The sequence below is a fragment of the Oreochromis niloticus genome, linkage group LG15, assembly GCF_001858045.2.
Source record: "Oreochromis niloticus isolate F11D_XX linkage group LG15, O_niloticus_UMD_NMBU, whole genome shotgun sequence".
NCBI classification, from domain to species: Eukaryota; Metazoa; Chordata; class Actinopteri; order Cichliformes; family Cichlidae; genus Oreochromis; species Oreochromis niloticus.
The window spans coordinates 14,892,214-14,907,290 of NC_031980.2; the positions used below are offsets into that span (position 1 = coordinate 14,892,214).

The 15,077-nt window shown below is 40.2% G+C and overlaps 1 protein-coding gene across 1 annotated transcript in view; it reads left to right on the forward strand.

The window, feature by feature from the left end:
* The window catches only part of si:dkey-174m14.3 (brain-enriched guanylate kinase-associated protein), a 33,411-nt gene extending 20,804 nt beyond the window's left edge, over positions 1–12,607 (forward strand). The window contains 5 exon segments of the mRNA XM_025898986.1: positions 670–736; positions 2,437–2,544; positions 3,893–3,973; positions 9,787–10,791; positions 10,794–12,607. Of these exon segments, the coding sequence (XP_025754771.1) occupies positions 670–736; positions 2,437–2,544; positions 3,893–3,973; positions 9,787–10,791; positions 10,794–11,198 (1,666 nt within the window). The 3' untranslated portion in view covers positions 11,199–12,607.
* Positions 12,608–15,077: the final 2,470 nt, after the last annotated feature.

A 15,077-nucleotide genomic window follows, 5' to 3' on the forward strand; every position in this document is an offset into this window, starting at 1 on the left:
ACTGATACAGAAAGCCCTACTCTGTGCAGTGTACAGGTTAGAGCACCTCATCTCGGTACATCTGTCCAGCTAGATTTCCACCAAGAACCGTCAGATTGGTGACGGTGCTGATATCACTCAGTAAAAAACAAAAACAACAAAAAGCAATTATGGCGCTGACTCAAAACCAATTCCCCAAACTAATCACAGTATCTGCTTTGGTGGTGATTAGACAGATTTAAAACAAAGATAATAAAATTAGTTTCATGACATAAACCTTGCTTTTATGCTAGTATTAAAATGAAAAAAGGAGTTGCATTTTTATATTTGAGGTACTTTTTAGAAACCCCGAGAGTTGTAATTATAAAATATAATCAAAGCGTCAGCTTTTTCCCTTCATTTTAATTACGTTGACATCCTCAGGCTGGGGTCCTCTGTCAGTCATAGTGGAGCTGCGGCTCAATATTTATTACTGGTGCCCAAAATCTTTCCATATATGTTACCATGCCTTGTGGGAAAAAAAATCCCTCTATTACGAGACATATGACGTGTTATTCAGCTTTGAATTGTGCGGTGCACTGCTGAGCCTGCCAATCTGCTTATTTCCAGTTTGCAGAAGTCTTCGGCTGCTACTGTTTATGTTCAGTCTATTACCTGCAAGTGAGCGCTGTTGTTTATTGTGTCACTTAGAATACAAAGTAGCTACTCAGCACTGCAGAGGATCAACCAGGATCTGGAGGAGAAGATCCACAGAAATGTGAGTATCTGAACAGGTGTCTGGGTGTTTTAAACCCTGTGTACATGCTGTACAATAAGCTCTCAGGTTTGCGGTCAACTATTTGCAGTATTTGTAGACAGAAAAGAAGCAAGTAGGCAAGCCATGAGATTTAGCGATGATACAGAACACTTGGTGAGCTAGTTTGAATATGAATGCCCTTCTGTTGGTACCACTGACGTTAATTATGGCTTATTACAATTGGCTGTCCTCCTTCCAACAGCAGAGTGATAGCAAACCCATTGTTCCTCAGTGCTCTGCACCTCACTTCATTTGTCAGACATTGCTTTTTTTTGCTGGTGGAAAGATACAATTAACTAGTCTGCCGGAGAACACTGTATGACCATCAGGTGTCTTCGCTGTTGAATAGACAGCTGAAAATGCTCGTCGAATGGGTTTGTTACAGCACAAGATAATAATCATTGCTGTCGCCATCATTTTGATGACAATGTGAGATACCAAGTACAGGTAATAAAGAGCTGAAGGTCACCCAGCTTTTTGTGTAAAGAAAATTGGTGATTTTTAAAATAAAGGCTGGCAGCCTTTTTTTTTTTTAGAAGTGTTCTCATCAGCTGTTATTGATTCATTTCACGTACACTCTCCTCAAGGGTGAGAGAGGTGCTGAGTAAGTCTCTCTGTAATCGTAAAGCTTGTTTACTCCTGAGGTGCCACAAACCCATCTGACCCCTTGGCCCTGCACAACTACAGAGAACGTAATTACAAGACTGATAAACACTGTGATATAGTTTGAGTCTGTTAAACTTTTCAAAGAGGCGGAACTACTGTACGCTCAGGCATTTTAATTACAGCTTCCACAAACCCAAAGCCCTTGGCCAAAATACATTTTACTGACAGGTGATGAAGCGAACGGAAACTCTGCTTTTAAAAAAATGCAATAAAAAAATGAAGATTTAACTATATGGAAGCTCAGTTTACTGACATTAAAGTTTCCCATTCATCAACAGTAGCTAAGAAATAAGTGTATATAATAAACTGCTGTCATATTCAGCTGTAAGCAATATGGATTAGGTGTGACAGTCGAAAAATAGGATGCAGGAGACAGAAGTAGAAACCAAAGCAAGCATTTAATCTAAAAAGTCCAAATTAAAATATCCAGAAATGCTTAGGTTGGGAAACACAAAGAAAAGCTACTGAGTTAAATGGACAACACAACAAAGGACAAAGGAACACTCTGGGAATATATACATGTGAGGTATGTGGAAATAGAAGGGGAACTAAAGACAGCTGAAGACAATCAAGACAGCAACCACGAAAAGTAAAACTAAACAAGATAAAGTAGAGCAACAGACAAGCACAAGCAAAAGGGAATTAAAACAGCAACACTCAGAACAGAAAGCAGTTACAACTGGCACCAAAATCCAAAAGAGTTACGTGAAAGGCTAAATATATATAAAATTGCCAATATAAACAGTACCGACGACCTAGATCTCAAAAGAAAATTAGAAAGATCTAACCAAAATTTTCTGTTTATGTTTATCGGGTTCATATTTGAATTAAAAATATGCAAGAATCAATTTTGAAAGTTTGTCTGAAAGGTCTCTTATAAATGATCTATTCTATAAATTCTATAAATTTAATTCCTAAAAAAAATACACAAAAAAGAATTACACAGAGGAAAGTACTTTAAAGTAATCTTTAAATCCCTGTTTTGTCATTGTCAGTCACAGCACCACGATGATGAAAAGCGTGCTCTGAGCAGAGAGATCATCGTCCTCAACAACCACCTGATGGAGGCAAAGCTCACCATCGAGAAGCTTCAAGAAGACAATGTAAGTAAAGCAGTGCCCGGCATTCAACTCTGCAGAACCAGATGATGAGTATGAAGTTATTGTTTGAGGCAAATAAAAAATGTGTGCTTCCATACATTCCATTCATTACATTGATTTTTTTTATTTTTTTTATTTTAGTATTACAAGCTATCGGGGAGGGGGGGCAGTTTGGGGTTTTCATACTCTTGCCCAGTGACACTATGATATGCAAACTGGAGCAAGAAAGGGAGCTGCAGATCCCCAAATTATTGGACGAATTCCTGCGTAAGACATGCAAGCTCAGTAGTAAGATGACCTTGTTGCATTAAAGTTCAAAATGGACTCATGATTTTACTGTTCCATTACACTGTTGTTGTTATAAAACGAAAAAAAAAAAAAGACTGGTAGGCTCTAACTTTGATTTATAGGCAGCGAGAACATCAATGGATAAGTTAAAAGTTGTTGTTTTTTTATTTTTTATTTTGTTTGTATTATTATACATTTGGTCACTAGGGGTCGTAACCTCTTGAATTATGGCATTTATAGAGGAAGTGATTCATTCATTCAGGTAGGTATCCCATTGGGGAAACTGAACACTTTTTACCATGTTCTCTTATGCTCAATTGGGACAAGAACTACATGTTGTGTCTGACAAATAATAAAGAACAAAAATGTTTGGTGTGTTACTGGAAAGCTTTTATGAATTTAAATACATAAACTTAGACAGATATTAGCATATCAACAAAAAAGATGGGATTTACCAGTGTGAGTGATGCAACTTTGCACTGACTAAAGGATAAAAGAAACAGCAATAAAGAGCTGAAGATTCAGCTCAGTGAAGTTATGTAATGAAGATTTCTTTGTCTCCGGGAACAAATGGCAGATAAACTACCAAAAACTAACATGCAAAATTAAAGCTACAAGGAGTGATGATAGGGCCCTAACACCTTTGGGGATATGGAGATGTGCTGCTATTGCTGCAGTTGACACTTTTCTTGCAGTCGTGACAGCATTAATCCCTTGACAAACTAGTTGCTTATAACAGCCTGTGCCCTCTAGTTGGTGTTAGATTACATCCACTAATAATATTTGACATTACATGTGTGGAACGCACAATGAAAACGTGATCCTCCGATGATGCTTGTTATGCGTGTGCACAATTTAATGTTGTAATCCCAAGCATGTTTAGGACTTCAAATAAGCAGTTAAATAATAAGTTTTGTGTTTCTGAAGAAGGAAAGTAAGTCTTGGGAAAATAGAGTTTAAGCAGTATTGATCCAAAAGAGACCAGAAATTTAGCTGGACAGGAAAGTTTTAATATTCATTCTCTGTTCTTTCCTTTGATTGTGGCCATTTTGTACCTCTGCAGGAAATGTACAGAAAGGACTGTAACCTGGCTGCTCAGCTTCTGCAGTGCAACAAGTCTCTTTACAGGGCCCAACTCTCAGAGGTGAGCTGTGCACTCACGTTTACAGGCTTGAAACCCGATTTTTCCAGTGCTCTTTATCCTTTGTAAACATACATTTTATATGTTCCTCAGTTTTAGTGAGGCCTCCGTCTAATCCCTGGTAGTTTGAATAGAATGTATTTAAATTCTTTCTTCACAAAAATCGCATACAACCAAGCTTAAGAACTGTATGAGCTTCAGGCTTTCTTGCACTGACATTTGATGTGAACCCAGAAAGACAGAAAAAACTGTAATTTTTGAATTCAGCGGTAGCCGGGTAAAAGAAAAAGCTTTGATAAAAGCTAAGGGGGAGGAGAGGTCTGAATGAGGTGTTTCTTCAGCAGCACTAAGCTGAATTTTCAGCTGATGACATGAGATGAGCGAAGAAAAATTTGCTGTCTTGACTGTAACATGAAGGTCATCTTGCCCTTTGTGAGCCAGAAAAGATAAGTCTTCCCGAAGCGATGAGTACTGTAGGTCACTGGAGGAAGGACAGAGAGTGAAGAATTAAAGCTTCATGGTTTTTTTTCTTTAAATAACCTTCACCTGAGCGAGATGAAAGAGGCAAGTTTTCAAAAAGTCGATGGCTCTGAGTTTAAAAGACTTTTTTAGCTAGATGCAATCTGGACATATACTATAGAACTATCTATCCTGTACACAGTGACTATGCATTGAAGGACATGAACCACAGCTTGATTTACTAATTGTTTTTTAAGTATAGCAAATCAGCATTAACATCTTCCTTTATAAGAAATCAGATTTTTACCTATTTACCTAATTTTCTATCCAAACCACAGTGATGTGCATTTACCATATATCATGCGAGAAATATTTAGTTTAGTAAACATAACTGACTTCTGCTTTTTCTCAAATGGAGTCCATTTGGCAGATCATTTGAAGGCCTGACAATAAAAAGTTACAATAGCACATACAATCAGATCCATAGGTATTTGGACAATGACAATGAATTCTTGTCATTTTGCCTCTGTACAGCACCACAGTGGAAGCTAAATCAAACAAGCAAGATGTGAATAAAGTGCAGACTTTCAGCTTTAATTCAAGGGCTTTAACAAAAGTATTGCATTAGCTTTTTTAGGAATTATACTAATTTTATGGATAATGGTCCAGTTTTATATACTCAAGTATTTTGACATTTAACCGCATCTAGTTTTATGTCTAGATTAAGCCTATTTTCTTGTTCATTCATGACAATTAAGTAGATAAAAGGTCTGGAGTTGATTCCAGGTGTTGTTTCATTTGAACTTGCTTTTTACTCAATATGAGCCCCAAAGATGTGTCAATTCAAGTGACAGAGGCCATCATTAGGCTGAAAAATCAAACTCGACCTATTCGAGAGTCAGCAATAACTTAAGAGAATGAAGGCTCTTTCCAGCCTAAAAGACCGAAAAGGCCTAAAAGACCACTGAAGACAACTAAAGTGCATGATGACAGAATTATTTCCATGATTAGGAAAAAGAAAACCTTTACAACAGCTGATCAAGAACCCTTTTGAGGTGGTAGACATATCATGAGAAAGACCTAGAATCAAACCTGTGTCTATGGAACTGGGCCACTACTGCGTACTGATGACGTGACTGCTGATAGAAACAGCAGGATAAATTCTGCAGTGTGCAGGGTTGTACTCTCTGCTCAGATTCAGCCAAATGCTCCAAAACTGACTGGACAGTGCTTCACAGTGCAAATGGATAATAGCCCAAAGCATGCTGGAAAAGCAACCAAAGCATTTGTCACATTAAATAAAAGAGATATTCTTCAGTGGCCAAGTCAGTTATCTGATCTCAACCCAACAGGACATGCTTTTCAATAATTTAATATGAAACTGAATGCAGAAAGACGTACAAACAAGCAGTGAGTGAAGATGGCTGCAGTAAAGGCCTAATAGAGCATCTTAAAAGAGAAAACAGAATACTTGGTGATGTCCATGGGTTCTAGACTTCAGGCAGTCAGTGTCCGGAAAGGATTTTCACCAAAGTGTTAAAAGCTATCATCTTATTTAAAATTGTGTTAATTTGTTAGGGATAATAGAGGGATAATAAGACACAGCTGAAGTCAACAAGAAGCGTCAAAAAAGGCAGAAAGATGGAAGTAAACAGAAATGGGGACACAAAGCAACCCACACAAAAAGGGAAACATAGACTGGGGAAATGCAGAAAGCAGCCAGAAAGGAGAGGGCAACAGTGTTTGTTCTCTTTAGTTTTAATATTTGTGGTTTGTGTTGGATGCAATGTTTTAAGGTTTTGGTGATGACTGTTTTCCTCCATGATTTGAAACTGTGACAATAACACCTACACCTCTAGTCCATGCACACAGACTGGAGTCTTTGTGCTCCGGTCACTCAGTGTGCAGTCTAGACAGAGTGCGGTCACTGACGGTGCGGTTTTGTTAATCACGTAAAACCACAAAGCAGCATGGGAACTACTTCAAGGGACATTGTGAGCAATTCTGAAGGACACTCAACAGAGGAGGTAAAACTACAGTATGTGGCAAAAATGTAAATGGAGAGCGCAGTGCAGCCTCATCATAGTGTCCTGCTGCTCCTTGTGAAAAGAATGCACGTGGGTATTGATGAGTGTTTTAACACTAGCCCAGCTTGGCGCCACTTTCCGCTGCATCAGCCGTGGGCCTTGTGCCTCGCCCATGTGACAAGGGTAGATTTGAAACTGGCAAGCGTCCACGAGGTTAAAGAACGCCTGTCCACGTGTTTTACGCATATGGCTGAATGGAAATATCAATGCAAACTGCATTTGGTTGCATAAGACTCATAAAATATCCCCCAACACTTGCACGGTACACACATTAACACACGCACGTCGGCACCGTTAACAGTATAGGGTCTATCATAAAGTGAAAAACTGTGCTGCAGGCACATTGCCAAACATAATAGGGGTCAGAGGCTATACATGCACTCACTGTATGTCCACCCGTCTGCTGGTCCTGTGGGTGGGAGCTAATCGAAAGTGTATTGATGAATGGCGCTGCAGCATTTTGAGAGGTGCAGTGGCTCTTCAGCGCCTACAGAAGCGCTTTAGTTGTTTGTTTTGCTGCAAAACAATCACAGAGAGGGTGTAAAATGATCACGCTTGGATTTCTGAACGCCACATAAAAGCTAATTGAGATCTTGTTCAAAACAAGCCCAAATGAAAAAAGTGTGTGGACAGTAATTAAGTGGCATTTAGTTTTGTCCAAGATGCAATAAAAGTGCTATGATAAACCGTCTCTTTCATGTTCTCTGTAGTGTTTGTCTTTTCTCTATCTACAAAGTTATAATTAGCTTCCTTCTCATTGCCAATTAGGAACAACTGACTAGATTCCTGTTGATGATGTGCTGCAGTTAGCTTAATGCTTGTTGCTATGGAGAGGTAGAGATAGTGGATGGAGGCTTTTTTTTTTTTATTAAGAAATGCTTGAAATAGAACAGCTTTTTTTTCTAAGGAAAGCGACTTATTCTCACTTCAAAATCAGGTATATTGTTCTCTTTGGTTGAGGTTCGTGACACTGAAAATTACACTTTTTTCCCTGCAGCTGTGAACACAATTCATGCAGTGAAGGCAGGTAAATGTGAACGTGTAGGTTGCTGTGTCGTATTCAGAAACCACCTAAAGTACAACCTAACATACTGACACACATACTGCATTGTGCAGCGATAACAGAACCTGTGAGCAGCTTGGATGAAACGCTACAATGCTGTGAAAAGTGTTTGCTCTTTCTTTCTTTTTTTCTAAAACATGTTTGTCACATTTAAATGTTTTAGATAATTAAAGAAGTAAAAATACAAAATGCAGTGTTTAAATCATGATTTCATTTATTAATGGAAAAATAAATACATCATGTATCATATTAAATTAAACTGTAAATTTAATTTGACACAAAAACCAGACTTTACACCAGGGATGTCAAACTCCTTTTATATCGCAGGCCACATACATCCCGACTGCACATTTAATCTCTGAGATATCTTATTTAAGAAATGAAGTGCTATTTCACCAGAAAGAAATCAATCAGCATGATCTTTGGGCTTAAATTCTAAGAAATAATATTTGACGGAATAATATGTTAAAGATAGGACATTTCATTAGTTTGGAAAGCCTTGTTTTTAAAGCCTTGCTTTTTAGGAACTGTTCCATGACTATGTTTAGATGAGAGGTGGCTAAGTTATCAGCTAACACTAGATAGCTTGGTAGCCACCAAACCTACAAGAGGTGGTCTTGGTGCCTACCAAGATGGAAAAAGGTGGGAAGAATTCAGACATTCATTATGTAAATTGGAGTACAAATACAGAAACTACAGAAAAATAAGTATAGAGAGGGGTTAAAGTAAGATTCAGCAGGTAGGGGGACCAGATTAGCTGTGGCGGCACAGCGTGGAGAAAAGTCGTGAGCTCCAGTAAATTATGTTTGTGTACACAGTGTGATCAGCTAACCTATACTGCTGCTACTGCTCTGAGGTTTACTGCTCTTTGTAGATTAACAGAGCTGAATTTAACAAGATCATAGCAAAATGTTTCACAAGTTATCTTGGCGGATTTCACCGCCTGAGCTATTTACACTGTCTTTGTACTAGATAGTACAAAGTTGGTATAAAGGTGAAATTTAGTGAATAAATCTAAGGATCATCAGCTTAAATTCAAATTAATCTCTGCTACACTTCATGTAACCTAACCTAGGTCATAAAAAGCATTGCATTTGAAATTACCCAAAGAAACACATTACTTGTTTAATGCTAGCTCCTCTTCTGTAGCACTAGCTAGATGCTAAAGTACCGCAACCATAACGTATGTAGATATGCACCAAAGATACAGTTTTGGCTCACTTTAACCTCTGAGTAAATCCTAGAAATGATGCATAAAATATATGTCTGTTCCTCTTTGTATGTGAAAAGTCTGGTGATGGATACACCAATAAGAATATCTTTTATGCGTTAGCATTCCCTCTATTTAGGCTGAAATTGGTTTGGTGTTTGAGGGGGCGCAGTGATGTTTTACTATCGCTTAATGAATTAGAATAAAACTAAGTAAACAAAGCATTCTAAGTAGAAAGAATGAGGACAAAAAAACCTCAATGATGACTCAAACTAGTGATTTCTTTTCTTTTTCATTTAGTCCATTTAGGAACCAGATTAGTTTTCTGTTTTTAAAAACACCCAACACAAAACAAAGATGGATTCACTGCAATAATCTGATCTAGTGTCTGTTGTTTGTGGAAGCAGTGTCAGCATCCATCTGTGGTTCAGTTTTGGAGACAGCATCAGGGTGTCGATCATGTTTGCTGGTCTGTGTGTGCATCCACCTGCAAAATATTAGTCTCAATAAAAACATAATGGACGAATAATAAAGACATTCACTTGTGTTCTGTTTTCATATAGAAAAAAGTAGCTATAGAACCAAACAAATGACCATGCATTAAAAAAAACTACATTAATTTTACACCAATCAAAATGTGCGAGACAAAACTAATAAAGAGGAATGTTGGATACATGCAGATGACACAGGCTGATGACTTGACTCAACTTTCACTCCACGATGCAAACAGTCTGGTGGCTGATGTTGTACAGTCTGACGCAGATGCCTCAAAACCCAATGCTGAGTGTGACATGCAATATACTTAAATTATTGCTGCTGCTGCACAGCCTTTAATGTCGACACCCTGATTTACCTACTAATTACTCGAGAGAGAGTTTGACAGTGCAGTGGAGTGTACATCAGTTCCTACACTGCATAGAATAAGGTCTTTGCTATAATTTATAACTAACATTCACCGATTTTCCCTGCCTTACCCTTGTTTCTCTGATACTTTTAGCTGCCTGCTGACTTCCAGGAACGCCTGACCATGCACCTGGAGGAGTCTCCCCTCTGTCACACCTACTCTGACTCTGTCCCGACCTCTCTCATTGCCAAAGTGCTTGAAAAGCCAGATGAGGCTTGCAGCAGCAGCCAGGCCTCCCGCTCCCCCAGCCCGCAAACACAGGAACATGCCTTTATTTTGGAGAGTTTGGGTCCCGGAGAGCGTTTGGGGCTACGCGGAGCCTATAAAACTGACCTGTACAGCAGTGACACAGCCCTGTATTGCCCTGATGACCGTCACCGTGAGCGGAGGCCCAGCATGGATATTCACGGCGAGAGGAAGCTGCTGTACGGGCCGCAGAACTCCACCGACAGTACTCCAGAGGAAGGTTCGGTTGGGTTGAGAGCTGGCTTCTCCCAGGAGCACTTTGCTAAGTTCCCTCCCCCACTGGGTGCAGCCTCCAGTTCTTACTCGAGTTTTAGTGGAGGGGGGTCTGAGGACAAAGGCAACGGACCGCCCAGCAGTGCAGCTTCTTCCCCCCACCATCACTCCCTCTACATGGAATGGAGGGATGCAGGGGACTATGAGAGAAAGAGTGACTCATCCTGGGAGAGGGACAGTCCACGGGGCTTTGCCAATGCTCATCCCTTCCAACAGACAGAGCTGAGCCACCATCAGAACGGCAGCTCTCCCGTCTACAGCCGTACCATGTCCTCCTGTTTCAGTGAGCCCTATGAGCCGCTCCCCCCATCCTCCTCCCCAAGCGTCGCCTATGGAGACAGCCGTAGAGGCAGCACATTGGCCCCCGAGGAAGAGGAGCTGATTGGTCGGTGGAGACAACTTAGCGTGGAGGACTTAAGTGCTCACACCTACCGCAGCCCAGGACGGGCCTCACCTTACAGCTTCTCGGAGCAGCACTTCTCCGTCCGTCCCGCCAAGATTCGACTTGGGCCGCTCTACAGCAGTTTCCAGGAAGGGGCTGACTACTACCACCACGGAGTGGATGTCATGGACCCAGTGTGGGTAGCTGCCAGCCCAGCCCCGAATGCAGCCCAGGGCTGCGCCAGGCTCACAGCCAAGCTCACCTGTACCGAGCTGAGGACAGTCAGGGGTCAGAGCACAGCTTGTACCACTCAGGGAGCTCTAAAGACAGGGAGGGAAATGTCGCATCTGGAGGCCAGAGCACTGATTATGTAGACCCCAGCCCCAACAGCTCCACCGAGTCTCTCCACCAGAGATCTCTGGAGATGGCCGCAGAACTGCAGCACTATCAAGTGGAGATGCACAGCGTGCCTGCACAGGTGAGCCAGTCGCCACCACCAGCCCCACCCCCTCCTCCTCCGTACAACCAAAAATTTGGCTCCCTGGGACTTTCCAGGAAGGACAGTCTGACTAAGGCGCAGCTTTATGGAACACTTCTGAACTGAAGGACTTTCCAATCAGGTTGCATCTTCAATAGTAGACACAGAGCCCTGGTTTGTTCAGCTACACCTTCTCGTAGTGCAGCCATTGTGATGGCTTGAATAGCAGCCAGGAACGAGTTATTCAGTATCATGAACATGTAACTATTGCCGATCATTTAAAAGCACTGATGGCGTGGCAGTGGATGGCGATTGTTTACATTATAAATTTCTCAAGGCAGTAAGTCAAGTTAGGGGTCAGATGTGGGGAAACGGACAAAGAGGAGCTCACAGAGTCCTTAAAACTTTTGAGAATGTGTATGTGTTAAACTACAAATGTACAAATATATACTAACTTAAAATTGAGTGATATATTTTGTATGTAGCTGTCAGCAAGAGATACATTTAAAAAAAACAGTGCAAAATCCTATTGGTAATTCTGGAACTTGTAAATAAAAAAAAAAACTTCCACTGCTTTATTCTAAAAACCCAGAGAGAGGTATTTTAATTGCCCCTTGATGTGCACAGAGATTTGTTTCAGTCGTTATTTTTAATCTGCTGGAACAGCGATGGCCTTGTGATGATTTACATTGAAAGGAAGCGAAAAAACAAAGACAAATTAGTACCTTAAATGAACCATGAGAAACATTTGTTTTGTTTTTCCTTCTCTTAAATGGATTTGACAGTATTGATGGGTGTGTTTTATTGTTATTGATGGAACGTTTTGATCTGTTTTAGCAGTCAGTATTACTTTCTTTTTTGCTCTTCTATATCCCCCAAGAGAGAGGTTTCCTGTCCCCTTTCTACCTCAGATTTGGATGCCCACACCCCACCAAACCACTGTAACCCCGTTTATTTCACAATGATGCATGTTTATATATTTTGGTTGTTTTGTTCGCCTAATAAAGCACAAATTATACATACAAACTCCCAGCCTTTAATGTACACATTTAGGGATTTGAAATGCCGCTGAATAAAAGCGATATCATGTTTTAATATCGCTCCGCTTTCACGCACAGTTGCATAGCGATCAGTTGTTGTTTCAAGATAATTACATGTCTGCTGATCCGCAGTGTTCAGCTGACTGACTGAACCGAGTGGAAGACCTTTCATTATTCAGACTCAGATTGCTGAGTCACTAAGTAGCTCTGCTTTTTCACTGTTGGGAAAAAAAATGTAAAAATAGGTTAGTAGAGAAGGATTTTTGCCAACAAATTCAGAACAGAGAGGAAGTTTATTTGTGTTTTCCCAGGAGTCATCATCAAGAAAATACTACAGTATAAGGAAATGGATCATATTCTGTGTGTTTGTGATATCTAACACACTAATTTAGAGCTACTAAGGAAAAATATATCATGGTATACTCCCCTTTGATGTATTAAAAGTGCCACGCCAAGCACTAAATAAAAAGGGGTTGGACAAAATACCTAAAAATAGAGAGTTTGACTGATATATTAGTCAGCAGATAAAAAAAGAAAAAAGTCACGGCCTAATATTTTGCTGGACCAGCTTTAGCTTTGGTTCAATTCAATTCAATTCAATTTTATTTATATAGCGCCAAATCACAACAAAAGTCGCCTCAAGGCGCTTTATATTGTACAGTAGATAGCACAATAATAAATACAGAGAAAAACCCAACAATCATATGACCCCCTATGAGCAAGCACTTTGGCGACAGTGGGAAGGAAAAACTCCCTTTTAACAGGAAGAAACCTCCGGCAGAACCAGGCTCAGGGAGGGGCGGCCATCTGCTGCGACCGGTTGGGGTGAAAGAAGGAAAACAGGATGAAAGACATGCTGTGGAAGAGAGACAGAGATTAATAACAGATATGATTCGATGCAGAGAGGTCTATTAGCACATAGTGAGTGAGAAAGGTGACTGGAAGGGAAAAACTCAATGCATCATGGGAATCCCCGGCAGCCTACGTCTATTGCAGCATAACTAAGGGAGGATTCAGGGTCACCTGGTCCAGCCCTAACTATATGCTTTAGCAAAAAGGAAAGTTTTAAGCCTAATCTTGAAAGTAGAGATAGTGTCTGTCTCCCGAATCCAAACTGGAAGTTGGTTCCACAGAAGAGGGGCCTGAAAACTGAAGGCTCTGCCTCCCATTCTACTTTTAAATACTCTAGGAACAACAAGTAGGCCTGCAGTGCAAGAGCGAAGTGCTCTAATAGGGTGATATGGTACTACAAGGTCATTAAGATAAGATGGGGCCTGATTATTTAAGACCTTGTATGTGAGGAGCAGGATTTTGAAATCAATTCTGGATTTAACAGGAAGCCAATGAAGGGAAGCCAAAACAGGAGAAATATGCTCTCTCTTTCTAGTCCCTGTCAGTACTCTTGCTGCAGCATTTTGGATTAGCTGAAGGCTTCTCAGTGAGTTTTTAGGACTTCCTGATAATAGTGAATTACAGTAGTCCAGCCTGGAAGTAATAAATGCATGAACTAGTTTTTCAGCATCACTCTGAGACAGGATATTTCTAATTTTAGAGATGTTGCGCAAATGGAAGAAAGCAGTCTTACATATTTGTTTAATATGTGCATTGAAGGACATGTCCTGGTCAAAAATGACTCCAAGGTTTCTCACAGTGTTACTGGAGGCCAAGGTAATGCCATCCAGAGTAAGAATCTGCTTAGATACCATATTTCTAAGATTTTCAGGGCCGAGTACAATAACCTCAGTTTTATCTGAATTAAGAAGCAGAAAGTTAGCGGCCATCCAGGTCTTTATGTCTTTAAGACATTCCTGCAGTTTAACTAATTGGTGTGTGTTACCTGGCTTCATGGATAGATAGAGCTGCGTGTCATCTGCATAGCAGTGAAAATTTATGCTATGTCTTCTAATGATGTTGCCTAGGGGAAGCATGTATAATGTAAATAGAATTGGTCCTAGCACTGAACCCTGTGGAACACCATAATTGACCTTAGTGTCTGAAGAGGACTCTCCATTTACATGTACAAACTGGAGTCTATTAGATAGATATGATACAAACCACTGCAGTGCAGTACCTGTAATACCTACAGCATGTTCTAATCGCTCTAATAGGATATTATGGTCAACAGTATCGAACGCAGCACTGAGGTCTAGCAGGACAAGCACAGAGATGAGTCCACTGTCAGAGGCCATAAGAAGATCATTTGTAACCTTCACTAAAGCTGTTTCTGTGCTGTGATGAGCTCTGAAACCTGACTGAAACGCTTCAAATAAGCCATTCCTCTGCAGATGATCAGTTAGCTGTTTGACAACTACTCTTTCAAGGATTTTTGATATGAAAGGAAGGTTGGAGATTGGCCTATAATTAGCTAAGACAGCTGGGTCTAGAGATGGCTTTTTAAGTAAAGGTTTAACTACAGCCAGCTTGAAGGCCTGTGGTACATAGCCGATTATTAGAGATAGGTTGATCATATTTAAGATCGAAGAATTAATTAATGGCAGGACTTCTTTGAGCAGTTTTGTAGGAATGGGGTCTAAAAGACACGTTGATGGTTTGGAGGAATTAATTATTGAAGTTAACTCAGAAAGATCAATTGGAGAAAAAGAGTCTAACTTAACATCGATGGTACTAAGAGTAGCTGTAGATAATATTACATCTGTGGGATGATTATTGGTAATTTTTTCTCTAATGATAAAAATTTTATTTGTGAAGAAGTTCATGAAGTCATTACTAGTTAACGTTAAAGGGATGGTTGGCTCAGTAGAGCTCTGACTTTTTGTCAGCCTGGCTACAGTGCTGAAGAGAAACCTGGGGTTGTTCTTATTTTCTTCAATCAGTGACGAATAGTAAGATGTTCTGGCTTTGCGGAGGGCTTTCTTATAAAGCAGCAAACTATTTCTCCAGGCTAAATGATGATCCTCTAAATTTGTGACACGCCATTTCCTCTCCAGCTTACGAGTTATCTGCT